Below are 19,937 nucleotides of genomic sequence, written 5' to 3' on the forward strand. Positions count from 1 at the left end.
GTGACTTTGGCTGTAGAGAATGGTGTAATGGTAAGTGGCACAGTACTAGTCGCCCTATGCTCCATGCACCTCTTCCTGGCAAGAGGTTTTGGCAGGTCAATGTCCATCCTTTTCCATTTACAGGCCTCTAAAGTAAATGTTCCTCCTCTAAAGAAGGTTTTTCACTCAAAAGTTCTTGGAGGTTCTCAAAGAAATTCCCCTCCATATTGGTTGTTTTACTTTTTTCTTCGGAGTTAAGTCATTAAGTCTTTTTCTTGTTCTGCTCCATTAGAGCATGGGATGTCGATGGTTTATTTTCAGCATAGCCGTGTGGGCTGACTGATGATTTCTTTGGAGTCAATGCATGGTTTGCTCAGATGGGGTATGCTATGTCGACACTGTACACCCAGTCGGCTCAGATGGTTCATCATCCCTGATGGAAGGCAAGGCATGTAAGGTTTTGTCTGCAGCATAGGCTGTGCAGGCATCAATGGCTTTGTCTGCATTAAGTGCAGCTGTGAGGACTGTCTCCTCCCGCCGTCCCCCCCCCCCCTGTCTTTTTGGCCTTGAGCCCAATTGGGATTGAGCGCAGTCTCGTCCTGTCTCAGCTCCAAGGCACGCTCTTGGTGTGGACTCAAACCCAATGGCTGTAGCGCACCAAGGAACTGGTGGGAGGGCTATAGGAGTGGCATATGCTATATGGTGGTCTGAGGACCTTGGGTACCTATGTCCTTGGCCGCATCTTTGTCCAGGGTCCCAATCCAGATGCTGTTGGCCTCCGATGTTTTCCACAACCGTCATCAGCTAGTTACGGTCATCTTCCTAATGCTGAATGGAGTCCTCTGAAGCAACATAGTGCAGGCTGCACAAGGTGACAGCGGTCTCTATGGGATTGTCCTCCTCCTCTTCCTCTTCCTCGTTAATCTCTAGGTGCTGCTCCTCCTCTGAAGGAAATTCCACCTGCACTGCCAACTCCATATTATGAGCTAGGTATCGGTTATGTCTGGTGCATAGGGTTTTCTTGTTCTTAAACAGGCCAAAGGCAGTGCAGCCTGCACGTTGTGCTCCAGCCACAAGCGGAGGTTGCTGACATGCTGGTCAGAGTACACATTTTACCCTGCATTGAGGCTGCTTTCTCAAAAGTTTTTTCTTTTTTCCTTCCATTAACCAGAGCCAAACATTCCTCAAAGAACTTGGAAGGTGGTCCTCGTGGTGGAGGCGACCAGACTTAAATGGTTGTTGTAAATTTGAATCCAATGGCTAATGATGATGATGAGACAGTGCTGGATTCTCAAATAGAATTCTCTATGGGTTTATTGCACTTTCATTGACCGCAAAGGCGTCAAAGATGAACTGACTTCCAGCGCAATCTGTCCGAACCAGACGGCAGGGAAAAAAAAAAATCTAACAATGGAACTGTTGAACTTGTTCATTCTCCTGAAGAGGACACCTCGTCAGTAAAAGACTTCTTCGAGAAATCCGAGCCCAATACTAGATGGTAGGAGTGTGCTGTGTATGTATGCATAACCTTAATCTTTTGGGGATTTGTTTTGCATGTCCCTACCTAAACCCCATCCTTATAACTCCCTTAACACCTCCCATTTTTTTTTTTTTTTTTTTTTTTAGTAATTTATACCCATTGTCCTACCACTCCCCTTTGGTCCCACCAACATTTACACCTATAAAGTATACTTACATGTGCAGGTATTGCCCCCACTTTGGTGGAGATTTCTACACATAAAAGATAGGAGAGATGGAAATCTCTGCCAGTAGGCTTGGTGCACATTGTATACTTCAAACTTGGTCAATGTACGGTAACTTTGCAGAGCGTCATACTCTATTCCATAAATACTAGCACTCGGTTCCTTAAATCACATGAGGCAGGCTGAGTAGGGATAGGTATAGGTCTTTGGTATGTACAGCTCACAAGCTGGAATGATAACATTTGTCTTGGGAAAGTGTAAGGAGATGCCTTTCGGTATCATCACCCTCACGTTTTTAGGCTGGTTCTGCTGGTTTTTCATTTGCACTGCTAACCAGACCTCAGTGCCCGTGCACTAATGTTAAACTGTATATGTCTGGCTGCCTTATACCCAATTGGCATAACCTAAAGCACTTGCTTTAGACCATATGTAGGAAAATAGCTCCCTGTTGCAATTACCCCCCATTTTCTGCCTGATATTGATGCTGACTTGACTAAGAAGTGTGCTGGGACCCCGCTAACCAGGCCCCAGCACCAGTGTTTTTTCACTAAAAATGTACCACTGTTCCACAACTGGCACACTGATAAGTCCCTTGTGAAAGGTACCAGTAGTACCAAGGGCCTGTGACCAGGGAAGGTCCCCAAGGGCTGCATCATGTGTTGTGCCACCCTAAGGGACCCATCACCTAACACCTGCTCACGGTCATTGCAGATTGTGTGTGTTGGTGGGGAGAAAAAGGCAAAGTCGACATGGCATCCCCCTCAGGGTGCAATGCACACAAAATACTGTCTGTGGCACAGGTAAGTCACCCCTCTAGTAGGCCTTAAAGCCCTAAGGCAGGGTGCACTATACCACAGGTGAGGGCATAGCTGCATGAGCAATATGCCCCTACAGTGTCTAAGCCAATTCTTAGACATTGTAAGTACAGTGTGGCCATATTAAGTATATGGTCTGGGAGTTGGTCAAATTGAACTCCACAGTTCCATAATGGCTACACTGAACACTGTGAAATTTGGTTTCAAACTTCTCAGAATAATAAACCCACACTGATGTCAGTGCTGGATTTATAAAAAAAATGCACACAAAGGGCATTTTAGAGTTGCCCCCTGTATTTGATTCAATCCTTCAGTGCAGGACTGACCGGTCTGTGCCAGCCTGCCACTGAGACGAGTTTCTGACCCCATGGGGTGAGAGCCTTTGTGCTCTCTGAGGCCAGAAACAACGCCTGCACCGGTTGGAGCTGCTTCACACCTCCCCCTGCAGGAACTAACACCCCCCAATCTCAGACACAGCCACCATTGTTGGCAGAAGGTCCGGACGAGATATTGTCACCCACCAGTCAGGACAGCCCCTAAGGTGTCCTGAGCTGAAGTGACCTCTGCCTTAAGAAATCCTCCATCTTGGTTTTGGAGGATTTCCCCAATAGGAATAGGGATGTGCAACCCTCCCCCCCCCCCCCCCTTACCCCCCTTTCAACCCCCCTTTCAGGGAGGCGGCACAAAGAGGGTGTAGCCATTGGCTACTGCCTCCCAGACCTAAACACACCTCTAAATTGAGTATTTAGGGGCAACCCTGAACCCAGCAAATCAGATTCCTCCAACCTGAAGAAAGAAGGACTGCTGACCTGAAAGCCCCACAGAGACAACTGACTTGGCCCCAGCCCTACCGGCCTGTCTCCAGACTCAAAGAACCTGCACAGCAATGCGTCCAGCAGGCCCAGCAACCTCTGAGGACAGCAGCTCTGTCCAGAAGCAACTACAACAGCAACAAGAAAGCAACTTTAAAGAGACTCCAACTTCCCACCAGAAGTGTGACTCTTCACACTGCACCTGACGTCCCCGGCTCGAGTTCAGGACAACCAACACTGCAGCGAGGACTCCCAGGCGACTCCAACAAGTGGACACCCTGTGTTGACCTCCCTGAACCCCCACAGCGACACCTGCGGAGAGGATCCAGAGGCTGCCCCTGACCACGACTGCCTGGTAACAAAGGAACCCAACGCCTGGACCAAGCACTGCACCCACAGCCCCCAGTACTGAGAGGAACCACCTACCAGTGCAGGAGTAACCAGCAGGCGACCCTCATCCTAGCACAGTCAGTGGCTGGCCCGAGAAGCCCCCCCTGTGCCCTGTCTGCATCGCCAGAGTGACCCCGGAGTCCCTCCATTGTTTTCAATGCAAAACCAGATGCCTACTTTGCACATTGCACCCGGCTGCCCCTGTGCCACTGAGGGTGTGTTTTGTGTGCTTGTCTCCATCCGCCCCCCCTCACCCCCTCCCAAAAGAGCACCACTGTTGTCCATATGCACCTATGTGTTTTGGGCCCTCCTTTGATCTCTGTACCTGACCGACCCTGTGTTGCTGGTGCGGTGGCTTTGGGGTTGCCTTGAACCCCCAACAGTGGGCTGCCTATACCCAGGAGACAGACTGTGTAAGTGCTTTACTTACCTGAAAAACTATTACTTACCTCCCCAGGAAGTGTTGATTTTTGCAGTGTCCACTTTTAAAATAGCCTATTGCTATTCTAACCAAAACTGTGTGTACTACTGTTTTAAATCAAAGTTCTATATTTACCTGAGTGAAGTACCTTACAATTTATGTACTTATCTAAAATTTGAATCTTGTGGTTCTAAAAATAAGTTAAGAAAATATATTTTTTCTATATAAAAACCTATTGGCCTGGATTAAGTCTGTGTGTTCTCATTTATTGCCCGTGTGTATTGCCTCTGATAAGCCTACTGCTCGACCACACTACCACAAAATAGAGCATTAGTGTTATCTAATTTTGTCACTATCAACCTCTAAGGGGAACCCTTGGACTCTGTGCACACTATCTCTCACTTTGAGATAGTATATACAGAGCCAACTTCCTACACACTATAGCTGTTGAAAATTGAGACTATCAAGAATTTTTCATGGTGAACAACTAGAAAAAGTTATTGCATCTACCAAGCATTTGTTGAATTACTGATGACACCAAAAGACTGTTTCCAAAGAGTTGCAAAAACTTTTCAAGGAGTAGTCAAAACTTTGAGGACGTTTGGGAGAAGTACCTAAAAAGTTCGAGAAGGGTTTTCACTAAATGAAAATGTTTACGGGCCACTTTTTCAGCACGGAAACATGGAGTTCAACATGGCCAACTGCCTCAAAAGGTAGGAGCGGAGTACCGTTTGTAGGGACAGAAAGACCACCATGGGGGCCAGGGCCAGGAAGAATGAACTAATCAAGGCTCTCACAACTTGGGAGGAGGCTCACAAAGTACCTCCAAACCTGGAAAGAAAATGCCCCAACATAGCGGGAAGAAGACAGAGTGGAGGAGGATGGCCACAGTGCAACTGACCAAGGCAGTGGGACAGGTCGGAGCCTAGACCCATACGTCAGGGCAAGGTTAGTCTCACAAGAAAGCAGGCTGCATTACGACACAGATCCCTCCAAGAAGGCATACTAGCTTTGGACATAGAGGAGACAGTCATAGCCTTGGCCAATAAGAAGAGAAAGTCCTGGCTGGGCCTAGAGCCCAGTGAAAATGGTGGCAGCAGAAAAGCAACTGCTCACACTTGAGGATGAGATAGAGTCCTACCCACACATAAAGGTAGCATTAACTGAACTCTTTGGACAGACCCCTGAAGAGTCTAGGCAGAAGCCGAGTCATTACATAAGAGGGGAGTACAGACATGGATTGACTTTGTTGACACTTGAGTTAAGGCACTAGATGGCTGTGTTAAGGGCAACAAAGTAGACACATTTGGAGGGCTCTACAATTTGACTGGCAAAGAGCTCATTTTAACAAACTGTAATTCAGAGAAGCTGCACCAGCATCTGTTGACTTTAAGCTGTCTCCAGGGAACTGGGCACAACAGCTGATGAGCGGGTTCGTACCAGTGCCCCAAGAAAATCCCTGGGAAGTGACCAAAAGAATGGAGGTCAGGCTTCCATTCAGGGAAGCTACATCACTTTCAAAGGGAGGGGTTATCAGGGAAATAAGTTTGCCCCTACAAAGGGTAGGGTGTGTTTTGACTGTAATCAGCCAGAACACAAGAGGGGAGACTTAGTTTGCACCAAGAAAGTACCCAATGTAGCCTAATCCAAAAAGTAGGCAACTGTATCGACGGGGTGGGAAGTTGCCCCTGGAGATTTCAATGGATAAGCAGATGTCACCTTAGTGTGCCTGGGTGGGGAAAATCTTGAACCTTTGGTTCACTGTTCTCCTAGTTTGGAGACGTTACAGGCAGTGGCCAAAAATCAACAGGATGGAAGCAAAGGCTCTGGGGGACACAGCTGCAAGTGTAACCATGGTAATGGCCAAACTGGTTTAAGTGTTCCGCATTGTCAAACAAGTTACTTACCTTTGGTAATGCCTTATCTGGTACAGACTATATCTAGCTTCAGATTCCTTACTGACCCACCCATTCTTTCCACTCTGCGAACTAATTTCTAGTAACAGGGATCACCCTTTCAGGGCCCTAGTTCTGACACACCCGTGGTCAGTGTTCTTCATGGCTCCATGCTTCTGGAGTGGAAAGTCGTGCAAAGAAACTGACGCCAGCACGCCTGAGTGGCTCCTCCACAGGTTTCCAACATCACTTCCAGCATGAACGACGACGGACACTGAGCTGATCGATGGCACCTACAGGCATCCAGGGGGACTGCTCACAAAAAATCTTTGCCAAAAACTATGCCAGCAATGGTTAAGAACTTCCTCAGTAGATGCAGTTAGAGAACACCTCAATCTCCTGTCTAATAATACTGACTTACAGGATTTCCATATTCTGAAGACAAGGACCTTTTGTTGGTCTCTGTTTGATGGTATCCCCTGAGTTTTCCATGTGCATTTTTGGCTCTTTACCTTTAAATGATACGAGGATTCTGGGTACAAACATATCAAAGTAAACACTTTTGCAACAGCCAACACAGTATCTACTGGAGGCTTAATGTGGTCCCATTTTCTCAGACTGAACAAGTCTTGTGACCTGATTTTATGCTCTTTACTGCATCCCCTTGTGAGACAAGATGATCATCAACATTATGTGCCACTTAAAATAAGACAACTGAGCACCAAAAGCCACATCACACATTCCTACACGTTTTTCATTCATTCTTTCTTCTGTGAATGAATGCGCTCACAGGTACTTCTTGCTGAATAGATTAAATTCACAGTGTAATGTAAGGTGATTTACCCATACTGAACTGCTTTTATCCAGCAGCCATTTAATGCTTCATCCCTTCATGTGGGCAGATCAAATACGAACAAACGGATTTTAAAGTGCTGAGAACAATTTCTATGTCAACAAAAAGTCATCTTAAGAGCTTAAGAGCCTAATGGGAAAATCCACATTCTATAGTAGCGATAGAAGAATTACAATAATTTTAAAGTTTTTTCCACTCCATGTGCCCTCTACTGATCACAGTTAATGCATGTTTGTTCTTTGACTGCCAAGTGACAACTCACCCCAGACACTTACCATCCACACCGTTAAAAGAAGAAAGCTCCTGTACTTCTTTTTTTGACCGCATCGGAGACCATGAACCATCTTCCTTAAACTGAATTTCATCACAATCTGTGCAGAATTTTAGTATTTCCATAAATAACCTTAAAGAGGGAAAGAATGCTGATTATAACAGCCCACATTACAAAAGAACCTTCTCATTTAACAATACAGTTGTCCAGCAACAGTACCTTCTTTAGTGTAGAAACTACTCTCGTGATTAGCAATACTTACAACAGATATGGATTCTAAATGAGTCAACATATGTAGAAACTATTTTTAAACACACCATATACGCGAACACTTGAGAGCAAACTGTGTGCGCCCCTCTGAAACCACAAGCTGGGGTGGTAGGAACTACTTTCAGTAGTGACCACAAGCTGCAGGATGGCCAGGTCTTATGGGCATCCCAGCAAACGGTTTGGAGCTACTCTACACCATCGCAAAGTAGGGGACAAGGGGTGCTAAACTTCCAAGGGCAGACTAGTTGCCTATAACTGTTCCCATATATCCACCAAATGGCTCTGCAGGGAATATGTTTGGAACTTTAAATGTGACATGGGACAACTCCTGCACATGATGCCTGCAGCCTGAGAATCTTCTGGAACCACAAGGCAAGTAGGATCTCATATGACAAGAGTCATCCACCATATGGACGGTGGCTGTCACACTCTCTTGAAGGATACTGAGGAAGTGGCATGTATTTTATGGTGTGGTAGTGTGCCCTAACTGTAATACACTTTCCCCTTTAGGACTCTTGGATTTCGTCAGTCAATCCCCCAGCTCAATCCTTGGTAGCTGCAGCACTAAGCAACAACAGACGATCAAGTGTAGAACATTTAAACAGCACAAATACAATTGAAGAAATCAACAACATTCAAGAAATCAGACACTAATTTATAAAGTAGACTGTATTTTTAAAATAATTTAGACACTAAAATGAAAAAGATCCACTGGGGAGTTCCAAAATCAATGTAATTTCACACAACCACGAACAAGCCTTGGTAAAGTCAATGAATTGGACATTTACAAAAGCTTTCAAGGAAACTGAGGTAAGTGTCACTGCAGTTGGTTAGAAGTACTTGGGGTGACCAATTCCGGCAGGGAGCTAGTCAGGGGGAACAGCAAGGTCCTTCAGAACAGTTACCTTTCCCAGGTGGAGCAATCATTCAGTAGTTCCTGGCACTTCACCCATGTTGCAATGGATTCCTATGGAGTAGTTCTGATGCAAGGGATGAAGAACATTGAAGATGATCCAAAGATGTTGTAGACACTATGCTGTCGACTGGGGCCTTCCCACAGCGATTCCTCAGTCCATGAAGATGGTGAAGGGGCCCTGGTTGTAGGACTGATGTTCCTATAAGTCCTCTCCGGTTTGGGCTGAAGTCCAGCTGCCACTGGACTACCAGTCTCCTATTGTCACGGTCATTGGCCAATGACGTTCATTCTGAGGGTGTCAGCAACTCTAGGACAGCACTGGGGTCAGCAAACTTGGGTGCAACTCTGCTCCAGGTCTTGCTACTCGGAGCTGTGTAGCAGCGGCAGTAGCCGCTTGAGAACTCTGGGTATCTAACTTGCCCCAGCAGGCTTCTTCAGCTAGGTGTGCATGTGCTGAAAACAGGAGGCCAGTCAGCTGGCCTTTGTAGCTCTCTTGGCTTTGGGGGGGCACCGGAGAGGACTTCTCCTTGAGCAGGACATGGCAGGGACAGTCTTTTCTCCTCACTTGCAACCAGGTGCAGTCCTTGTTGGTTCAACCTTTGTTTGACCCTTGGTGCAGCAGGACAGTCCTTCTTCAGTCCTCCTTTTAAGTTAGTCGAGATTTGAGGTCTGGGTGACATCTTTAGGCTTGGAAAATGCCCTCAGAGCAGGATGCAGTTTGTAGCCAATGGGCTGCCAGGTTCCCTCTTACCTGGTAACCACTTCCTGTGGAATGTGGCATTTGGCTATCCCTGGATGCACCATTCTACCCATTCCCAAGGTGACAAGATCCTCTCAAGCTACTAGCTCACCCTTGGGGTGTGGCTACCTCAGGGCTACACACCCTGAGGGAAATCGTTTTGGCCCTCTGTGCCAGCCTGTCTACCTAAACAATGAGGCAGTCCTCCTCCCTTGTGCTGCACATCTGTCCTTCAAAGGCAATCTCTCATTGTTCTCCTACCTAAAAGTCATAAGCAAGTCTCTCCTGAAGGACAGAAAACTGTCTCGTGAAGCAGGCTCCATGTGTGCCCGGGAAGGCACAGGAGTTTTACAGGCAACAAGGAGGTTCAAAGAGAACCCAAAAAAACTGTATTAAGCCCTGTAAGCTAGGCTAGACTCTGCCTTTCATACTTTGACAGTGCTGAAATGAGACAATTTTACAATTCGGGTCAGGTAACTCAGATTAATAGCTCATCTAATGCCCTGCTGGCAATCTGGGATAGGGATTGGCTCTAGTGATCTTCAAAGTGTAAACCTTTCAACTTCCCGCAGATATTTTTGGGATGCAAAGGCAGAGAAGTGGCCTGGATGAGAGCTATGGAAGGTGTAGACCATGGGCATTCTTTAGTAGTGAAATAAAACCTGCACCTGTTGCTTTTGGGTCCAGCGATAGTTGTCAGAACACCTCCATTAAACTCTCTGAAGGTAAGTGGGCTATCCTAGGAGAGCGCTGTCTTAGATAGCTGACCCATCACAAGTTATGACATATTGTTCTTTGTTGAGACAGGAAAGTCAACTTATTCTCAACTTCAACTGTTGGCTGATCTTTGAGGAAGTCAGTTCTTGTCAGTAGTTTTTAGAAGATGGGTCCCTTAGCTTTGGAAAACTTGAAGCTCTTTGCAGGATTGAAAAATGGAGGTGGTGCAAGTTGTATATCTTGGAGGGCACACAGAAATGTTTAGTTTTGACCATGCCAATTTTATACTACTTCAAGACTGAGGATGAATGAAGCTAATCCTTTCAGAAGGTGGCAGAATAATTTTTCTTAGCTTCAGTTTTAAGTTTCTAAGATGTAATCTAAACCCATCAGCAAACAGACAGACAGACCAGAGTCCATTATTCTGTTAGCTGTATCAGTAAGGCTCTGCTACAGCAGCAATTTTTTCAGGTTGAGCATGAACTTTATTACTCTTGGACACAGACAGGTAGATGCTGGCCATGAAGCTGCTGGGACTGGCATCTCTGGAAGAGATTATTGGAGAGGTACATTTTCTTACCACATGCCTCAACACACTTGCTCTCCTTGTTTATACGGGAGAATGATACCCTACTCCCCAGGGAAGCAGCCATCGCTAGAAAATACTGAGTTTGGGATTCCTGAAGGAAATTATCTTTGGAAACATACTTGCTGCCTAACTTTGAGACTGAAGGATTTTGGTGGAAATGGGGGGGCAGGGAAACTGGGGTTGGGTTTGACATGGGTATTTGGCCAGGACAATAGAAAATTATTTTGATGCAGTTCTTGTGTGGAGGAAACTTGGCAGACTCCACTGGAGCACTACACATCTCTGAATTCCATATGCACTGCTAGAAGTCATTCCTTAATCAGCAAATTAAACTAGTTTAGTGGTGCCAGTTGTGACAGGGCAAAGGGTGCTCAAGGCTGGCCCTTGTAACTCAGGCGCTGGATCAGGGTTAGTGAGAGCTACACCTTTATTGACACAGAGGTACCTAGCCTTCAAGATGGCTTGCTGTCAGCAGAGGACTGAGGACAGCACAAAGGTAAAACTTGTTCTCCTGTACAAGGGAACATGAGAACTGTTTGACAACAGCAGGCCAGGTTGCTCCTGGCCCGCAGGTTCAAACAATACACCTTTCTGCGACGGACTCCACTTCCCTCAGTAGGGGGCAACCAGGAGAGAGAGTCCAGAGGGGCCTGACCTGATACCAGAGAAAATGTACTACTGGCACCAAAAGACTCCCGACAGTCCTGTGAAACAGTACACTTCCAATGTCGGGTGACTAATCAACAGGAGTGCTGCATTCTGATGTTCTAAGAGGCTAGCTTTGAGGGAGCTGATCCACTACACTTTCTCATATCCCTTGATTGTTTCAGGCTTTCCTGTGAAGGTCTGTCGTTGCTGACTGGTGCTCACCTTCTCAACTGCCACTTGCAGTGGAGAACTAGGTGTCTGAAGATGGGCATGTCTGCTTAAACTAGGACTAAAACAGACTAGTCACAAGAGTAGCTTGGCGTGATTCTCCCTCCCCTTGTGTGCTGCCAAATCTCTGAAGTCTCCAGCTCCACTGAGTCAAGCCTCTGGGAGGCAAGGAGAGGTCTCACTGGGCCCAGCTTGCGGCTTGGTTGTCGCATCCCCACTCCCATCTTCCAGTTTGAAATACATTTGGGTGTAACTCACATACAGGTGGTGTCTGATTTTGTCATCTCGCAAACATGGTGGTGTCAAGGGGTGCATGCTTTTTCCAAGATGAATGGTCTCAGATCAACCTAACAGATCACGTACCCACTCCGGTCACTTCCAGGTGCTGGAGCTGCAACTGATGCTCACTGGTGTTCAACACAGCAGAAAACAGCATTCAAGTACTTCTGTTCCAGAAATCAGACATGAGGTTTCAGTCTGTCAGCCAATTCTGAAGACAGCCTGCAAATTACTAAGCAGGTTTCTTCCCATGCAACACAACTGGGAAAATATCACAGTGTCTGGCAAAGAAGGGAAGCCAGAAATTGGGCTGTAGCTGTACTGTATATGTTGGGATCTTCATTGGAATGAGTCTGGAGTGCGGTATGTATTGTTTTTTGTGAACTTTACTGATCAGCACAGGCACTGATGAAGTGAGTGATTAAGTCCACTGCAAGACAGCCAAGGTGTACAAATTTTGCATTAAAGATGTCTGTCAGACGGAAGGTTTCTTGAAGGCAGAATTAATCTTATGAAAATAGATCACTGCAAGCTCAAGCATTTTTTCACTACTCTAGTGCCCTGGATTTAACAGGCATGCTCCAATGACAATGTTTTGATAAAAATATTTAGGGTTGTTGCAAAAAGTGTGGGTGTGTATAGATGTGTGCTGTAAAGGGCCTGTGGTAAACCGTTCCTTGCAAATAGTGAATACATTAGTTATACTTGATGGTGGCCCTCCTGGTCGAGTACTTGTGTCAGTAAAGCAAATGTCAAAAACTTGTGCTTCCAGGGCATTTCAGACTACGAAATCAGGCTGACAAACCAACTGGAATGGCTAACCTATGGCCATATGGGACAAGAGACCCACCTAGGATATCTGGTTTACAAAACCAGCTCCTGTGACTGGAAGTTGGTGGGGAGTTGAAGTTATGAGACTTGTGACTGGAGGCGAAGACGTAGGGGTAGAGCGCAGCAAGGCAGAAAGGAGCAGGAAGAGACCAGTAGAGTAGGTCAGAAAAGGTAAAATCCCAAGAAAGAAATCCAGAAGTTTACTGCAGTGCTGAAGTTCTTCCAAGCGCTAGAAAGAGGCCAGCAGGGAATACTAGTGACCCCAAGACAATTATTGGGAAACTGATGGCAAAATCTATAAAGACACGAAACCAAAACCTGAGGCGCTACTGAAATGTTATATTAGGCATGTTGGGCTGCACCAAGACCTTGCTGGGTAATATATAAGTGGTCGCTTGGGTGTAGAGGCCTTAGTCAAGGGCTGACAGAAGTGAAGGGGAGAGTGGATGTATGAGTGTGGGACAAAAGCACTAGGGTTAAATACACGTGCAGCACCAGAATTTTTCCTTAGTGGAAGATGCTTCCGCTTATGTCTTTCTAGTGATAAAGATACCATTGGGGCACGCGGTCAAGAAAGAAAACAGCACAACAGAGCAGAGACAATAGGATTACGTCAAACTTGTTTGACTTGGTTCAGTTAAATACCCATTTCCAGTAAATTAAAAAAAAAAGTGTATTCATTTGTTTCTTTTAGGCAGTCTGAGGGGAAAATGAATTATCAGGGGCTGCTATCTTTCTAGCTAGGTGAGCCAAGAATTCTGTAGAAGATACACTGGATCCGAGGATGCATTGGACAGCTTGGACAAAAAAAGCTGTGGTGACTCAGAAGGAAACAACCTACCACAAACCAGAGGTAGCGGTGATGAGCTAGATGGATCAGGATGTGAAAGTAGGAATCCTTCAGATTGAGGATGGCCATGAATTTGCCTTGCTGCAGTAGACTGATGGCATCCTGTAGGGTACCCCATATGATGTACTCTGATATGATGTATCTGTTGAGCAGATTAAGTCAAGGATTGATCTAAAGGACATGCCCTTGGGGAATCAAGAAGTGCGAGAAATAGACGCCCTTGTCCTGGTGCTGCAGAGGTACAGGCTCTATTGATCCTTAACAAAAAGCACCTGAACTTCTTTCTGTAGGAGTATGAGATGTTCAGGGCTGAAGGTGTGGCTGGTAGGGGTGAGGGCGATTTTTGGTGGCAAGGATATGAGCTCTACACAGTAGCCGTGCTGTATAATAGTAACCACTTGTCTGAGAAGATCTCTTCCCAGCGGGGAAGATATCCCTGACTCTTCCCCTGGCGGGTCTTGTGTGATAGGGAGGAATGCAGGGTAAGTCCGTTTTTGGAACCAGAGGTGCACTTGGTTAAAGTGCCTCTGCTCCCGGCCCTTGGAAATGCTACCTCTAAAGGAGCCCCTTGAAAATCATCTACAGGCTTGATGTGTATAGCCATTCTGCCTCCTTTGGAATGGCTCAGATGGTTCTGGGGAGATAGTTTAGGAACCTCCTCTGTAGGGTTGCCTAAGAAAGGAACCTCTACCTCAGGGGGATCTGTAAGGCGCCCAACTGCCTTTGCAGTATCTGGGTCCTTTATCTATTCAAGCATCGTGCCAACCTCAGGCCCAAAATGTGCTACCCCTCTAACAGAAGGTTGGCAAGGTGCTGTTGCACCTCCGGCTTGAACCTGGACACAGAGCCAGGATTTCATTCTGTAAAATGGAGGTGGTCAACTCCCTAGCAGGGGTATCTGCTGCATCCAAGGTACATCTAATTTTAGCATTGTCTTTGTCTACATGCTGTTCCCCCTTGTTTCACACTGATCTGGGAGATGCTGCAAGAACTTTCCATTTTCTCCCAATGGACCCTGTTGTACTTAGGTCCTACAGAGTGATGCCAGTGTGTAGCTGCACCCACCGCTATTTGTTTCCTTTCAGCATCTATGCGCTTACTCTCCTTATCTTCCTTATCAGGAGGTGGCGCATCACTAGTAGCACATCCTGCTAATCATTTTTTAGCAGTGGTGACCAACTGGGAATCAGGAGGGGAGTGACCCCATATATAGAGTGGGTCTGAGGAACCTGGCCTATAGTCTTCTCAAATGTAGCATCAACCCCTAAGATTTGACAGGCTCTTTAAAAATATCAGGGGCTATTATAACTGTTCATTTGAGAATGGGGAGATAGTGCACGGAGCAATCAATCTTAGAAAGGGTCTCTAGGAGGAATCCTCTTCCTCTGGGGTAATGTACAAATCAAACTGGTGGTAGGCGGCATGCTGAATGATGCCATGGTATGCCATAGTGTCATCGGGATGAGGCCTTGACTGGGATGTGTTCTAATTGTGGGTCACGAGAGTGGAGTGATATAGACAAGCAGTAGTCCTCCCGTCCATCATCCTTTTGTGTTGCTAAAGTTGCCCTAAGTGGCAGGGGTATGCCCAGACGTGGGTCCCTTTCTCGCTGCGCCACTGGATTCAAGCTAGCCTGGCTGATGAAGGGTGATACCCTGAAACCGGTCCCAAGATGCTGGTTTCCTGCTCAGAGAGGACCTTGCCTAGCAGTTCAGGCTGGACTGTTCCCATGGGGAACAGGGTCAAGACTGATTTGCATATGGCTGGATCCAAACTGGGATGACATGGCGAGCAAAATAATGATGGATTAAACCCAGATCATTGACTGGGGGTGCGAGTTTGAAAAGTTTTAACACTCCGTCCATCATTTTATTTAATTTCATTTTGTGATGTTGGCCCCCACCAACTCACCTGTGCCAGAGGGCGCCAAAGGTGGGTCGGTCTGCCCAAAAATTAGGCACATTGCCTCATAAAATTCTTTGAGCTGGGCAGGGGTGGCTCCGGCTCCTTAGAAGTTGAGGAAGCACAGAGCCGACCCAGATGAAGGCTCCGAGGATGGAGGCCTAGAGCGTCCACGTTCTTCCCACACCGCATCGTCCGAGCGACAGGGTGAAGCTGAAGAACGCTTGTCCTTCTTCGACTACAACTTCTTGTGACCTGAATGTCCTGATAACTTCAAGGACAAAGAGTGACGGTGACTCCGCGGCCGGTCTCGAGACCTTCCTCTCGAACGAGACCGTGAGAGTAGCGCAGTCGATTGTCGGGCAGCCATCAGCTTTAGGGACTGTTCCCTCAAAGCTTTCGGGTTCAGGGCCCGACACTGAGCATGAATTCGGGTTGTGATCGCGCTCCAAGGACCAAAGACACATGAGGTGTGGATCCATCACCGACATTGTTCGGTGACTGGAGTAGCAGGGCTTGAAACCGATCTTGCGGGACATCCCTCAAAATATCCACAACCTCAACAAAAGTGTTGACGTAGTCCAAAAATGACTGAGATAGCTCTCTCCGGATCTGCGCGTAGGCTGGCGTGGAAAGAAAAGAACTGACGTCAGGGCGCCGGGGTGGCACCTATATACGACTGCAACGTCATCACAGCAAACATGACGCCCGACAGCGCGCAGAGATACTGTTCGAAGAAGAATCTCTGGATCCAGTCTGACGCCTGGGGAAATTCAAAGGTAAGGAATCTGCAACTAGAAGTCTCCATCAGATAAATGAAATCAAATTGTCTGTGGTGATTTCTCCCCACTGCTGTGGGTACTTTCCTATGCTGCCTCTCAGTGGTGTTTTGTGCCTTCTTATTGTATTTTCACCCCCCCTGGATATACCTCTGTACTGTAAGGCTCCCATTGCCTTAGCTGTTTCATTGTTCTGTTGCAAGGACTCATCCACCACCTGGCTATATGGCACCCCCCAACATCTGATCCTCTATGGGTCGAGACTGCTCCTTCAATGTTATCGTCATCGCCACTGGATAGGCCCAGGTCCTTGAGCAACGCCTGTGGTCTCTCGCTGCTGGTCAAGGCTGAGTGGTTTCTAGTCAGTTTCCTACGTACCTTAAGAGTTTTCAGCATGAACACGGCACAGGCCTTGTAGTCCTCATTCACATGATCTTTAGCAAAGTAGAAATTGCATACTTCGTGAAGGTCTCGCTGCACAAACTTATGACGACGTTTTGGGCAAAATTTTAAAGGGGTGTTTTCCATGACCCCAACCTTGCATACCTCTACAGTCTCAGACCACATGTTATTTCCAGCAGGGTCCTCGTTGGAGGGGAAAGTGAACAACAAAATCTGTAAAGCGCAAGACTGTCTCCAGAAAAGCACCCGGGTATTAGCTGCCCTAACCTGTAGACAGGCTACAATGCCAACCAAATGACTAATAATCAAACAGTTAGGTCTTCAAGAGTCGGCGGAAGGCCTGTTCACAAGGAGCGAAATGGGGGTAAGAAGGCAAATAATTCGGTCTGCTTGGAGGATGCTAAGAAGGTAGATTGGGATGGCAAGGTGGTTAGGCCGATCCAGGGTTATAGGTGTTTTTTAGGATGGGATTTTGGGTGATGTTGAGGATGTGGCCTTTGGAGTGCGGTGACAGGGTGATGTGCTGCAATACATGTAGTGCTTCAATGAGGTTGAGGAGTGTGTCTTCTTTATTTGTATTTTTTTTTACTTGTGTTGTACGGGAAGACTTAAGTCACTCAAGAGGGTAGTGTGGGTGTCGAGAATTTCTCAATGAAGACACTGTTCTGCCTGGAAAGCTTACATAGGAGATGGAAGGTGGCCATCTCCGAGAGTAGGAAGGGGCATTTCGGTAGCTTCACGGAGTTGGGTCCATTGCTTGCCTAGAGTGCAGGACCAGGAGGATTTATGGATGACAATAAGGCCTCCCTCCCTACTTAAATGTGCAGTCTACACAATGGATGCTTTATCCTGTGGAAAGAAGGATGTCTACAAGTACAAGATGAGGGTGTGAACCATGTATCTGCGATGAAGAGGATGTCAAGCTTGTGATGAAGTATGCAATGTCTGGTAATAGAGTGGTGCAGAGCATCCACTAATGTGCATAAGTTTTAATGCGTGTTCTGTAATATTACAATGCCTGGTTGTTAGTGGGATGTTTACAAGCCTGGTTCCAGGTATTGTGAGGATGCTAAGTGAGTATCGTCAAAATGGCAGCCACTGAGTCACAATTCATGCATAAGCATTGGAGGCAATAAACGAAAAACATTCCAAGATTGCTACTGGTGCGTTGCAGCATGAAAACTTGCCCATCTTGAAATGGTTGTTTTGACTAAAGAAAAAGCACTTCAAGATGTCCTCCTGTGAACCACAGCACATACATAAGAAGCCATTCTGGAATGCTAAAAATCATAATAAGATAGCTACCTGTGCATTTGCATGCATGCATCGTAAAGGACCCGCGTCCATTTTGACATTTTTTGTAAACTTTCATTTACTATTACAAGCTGGCTCAAGGTCGTTTTAGAAAGTGACAGAAAAAAAAGTATGAACATGAAAACACACAAAGAAAAACAAGTGAGGCCAGGAGGCAGTGCTAAGGTGCTAAACCACTGCAAAAGCAATTCATTTTATTTCTCTAGGAAAAGTGAGATATGGAGAGGGCGGGGGATAAAATGACAAGCGGGAGGTGTCTTAAAGCGAGCACTAAGGAAGGGAAAGTGAAGGATAAAGAGCAGATGGAGGAAAAGAGCACAGAAAGTCTTGTTTTCCCCTGGAGTGCTAAAAGTAAAATTAAAAAAAACAGTTCCCTCATGTAACCAGTTGAAAGATTAAATTAATCCAGTCAAGAGGATCATGAAGAAGCTATCCTCTAGGGGAAAACCAGATGAGACAGGGTGGAAAGCAACAAGTTCAAACGAAAGTAGTGAAGTCAAGAAATCCATCCAATCATGAATAAGAGACTGATCCCTAGCCCCTGGAATGTTGCATCCTCCATGAGTATTTTGTTAAAGATTTAGTGTAATTACTGGAAGAACATGAGTTGTGAACTGTTCATTTTTAATTAACCTATTCACACACTTTAGGTCTACGCTTAGAAATATACCTGCTATAGGATTAAGTCTGAAAAAATTACAAAAAGAAAGTTCAAAAAGAACAAGGACTGGAAAATCTACTGCATTTAAGTCATACAGAGTGGTAACATGTCCAAGTTCTACACGAAATGGATCCAATTAGCAGTTTTCACTGGAGAAAAATTAATGGATGCTATTAGCAGTTTTCACTGGTGAAACATTAAATATCTGGGAACAATCCTGACAACAATATTGGCAATACAACGCAGCTGCATGTATGAGTAGTTTTCCTTCTTTCTAAACACCCACTTCCAAGGTTTATTCTATGGGTAAGCTCGTCTGATTGGGCTCCAAACACAGACGTTCCCGAAAGTTTAAGTCTACATTGCTCTGCTGGACATTTGTCAAAAAACAAAAATATGCAAATTTCAGATATAGCTACACGTCCACTAGTGTAAATCAAAATCAAACAAGCACTGGCAAAGCCAAAAAGTCTGAAGTTGGCAAGCGTGTAATTTTTTAAAATGTATATTTTGCATTTCTATTCAATACGCGAAAGATCAAAATAAAATTGGCAAACTAAATATAAAAATATTTAAATAGCAGATACTTAGGAGCCCTGGCATTGAAGAGCACTCTTTCAAGCAGCTGTGCATGTAATTAAGCAAAATACCAACCCCTTACAGTACAAGAAAGTGAACAGTTGAAATGTGCTAATCCTCTGCTACATTCTGGGTGCTGTAATGGGTGAAAGCAAAAGGTGAATGACACTTGGACAGACTAACAGATGAAGAAGGCTGACTGAAAGCCTCTCGCTATGTAAATATGTATGTATTTTATTATAAATTGAGGATGTTGAACCTGTGTAATATGCCTATAGGCTAGACCAGAAATTGTAGTTAGAAATTCTCCTTCACAAAGACAATCAAGCACCATTTTCCTGTATGAGCCAGTCTGAATTTGTTTCATAGGGGGTTACAACAGTAGTGTGTAGTGTGGCAATGCTCCAAAGACCACTAGCTGCACAAACATTTGCCCTTTTTTTTATACTTGACATTACAGGGTCAAGTAACCGATTACACATATAAACACTGAATCTTGTGCAGCCATCAAAGTCCTTCACTTTTGGTAATAATTTCTGAGATGAATACTGTATTCCCTGACTGATTGCTCACCTTGTGAACATGCCCAGATGCCAGACTGATCTGGAAACGTTCACTAGTAATAGCTCTTCATTGCTGTCAGGTGGCACCACCAGACTCGTCACAGTTGTGCCTACGAAATGGGACAACACTGCCCAACATAGAAGGTCTTGTGAATGCCATCAGTCAGTTACTTTTTTTTTTTCATTCAACCAAGGTGTAAAAAGAGGTACCAAAATAGTTGAATGACAGCAGTCAAAAGTAGTAACAAGCTGGATCCCTTGGAAACCATTTTATGAATGGCACTATCACAGAAGGGGAGAAGGGAGGCCTTGAAAATTGTACTGGAAGAGGCAGTATCCACCATAAATGCTAGATGCACAGTAAGAATCTGTTTGTGGCATGTAGTGCTGTAGCATAATCCTGTCACCTAGTGTTGGGCTCGGCCGTGTGCAAGTTGTTTTTCTTTAAAAAGTCTTTCAAGTGTGGTGGTAGCGTGACTCCTCTTCCTGGTAGTTGGTTGTTTGAAAGAGTATGTAGAACTTCTTGGCCCA

At 45.7% G+C, this 19,937-nt stretch overlaps 1 protein-coding gene across 2 annotated transcripts in view; it reads right to left on the bottom strand.

Moving 5' to 3' along the window:
- The window catches only part of PIAS1 (protein inhibitor of activated STAT 1), a 446,958-nt gene that overhangs the window by 105,125 nt on the left and 321,896 nt on the right, over window positions 1-19,937 (bottom strand). For both annotated transcript variants that reach the window (XM_069222860.1, XM_069222859.1), the window contains exon 10: window positions 7,144-7,271. In XM_069222860.1, coding sequence (XP_069078961.1) covers window positions 7,144-7,271 — 128 coding nt within the window. The remainder of the gene's footprint in view (window positions 1-7,143; window positions 7,272-19,937) is intronic.

Source organism: Pleurodeles waltl, chromosome 3_1 (assembly GCF_031143425.1).
Source record: "Pleurodeles waltl isolate 20211129_DDA chromosome 3_1, aPleWal1.hap1.20221129, whole genome shotgun sequence".
Classification (NCBI taxonomy): Eukaryota; Metazoa; Chordata; class Amphibia; order Caudata; family Salamandridae; genus Pleurodeles; species Pleurodeles waltl.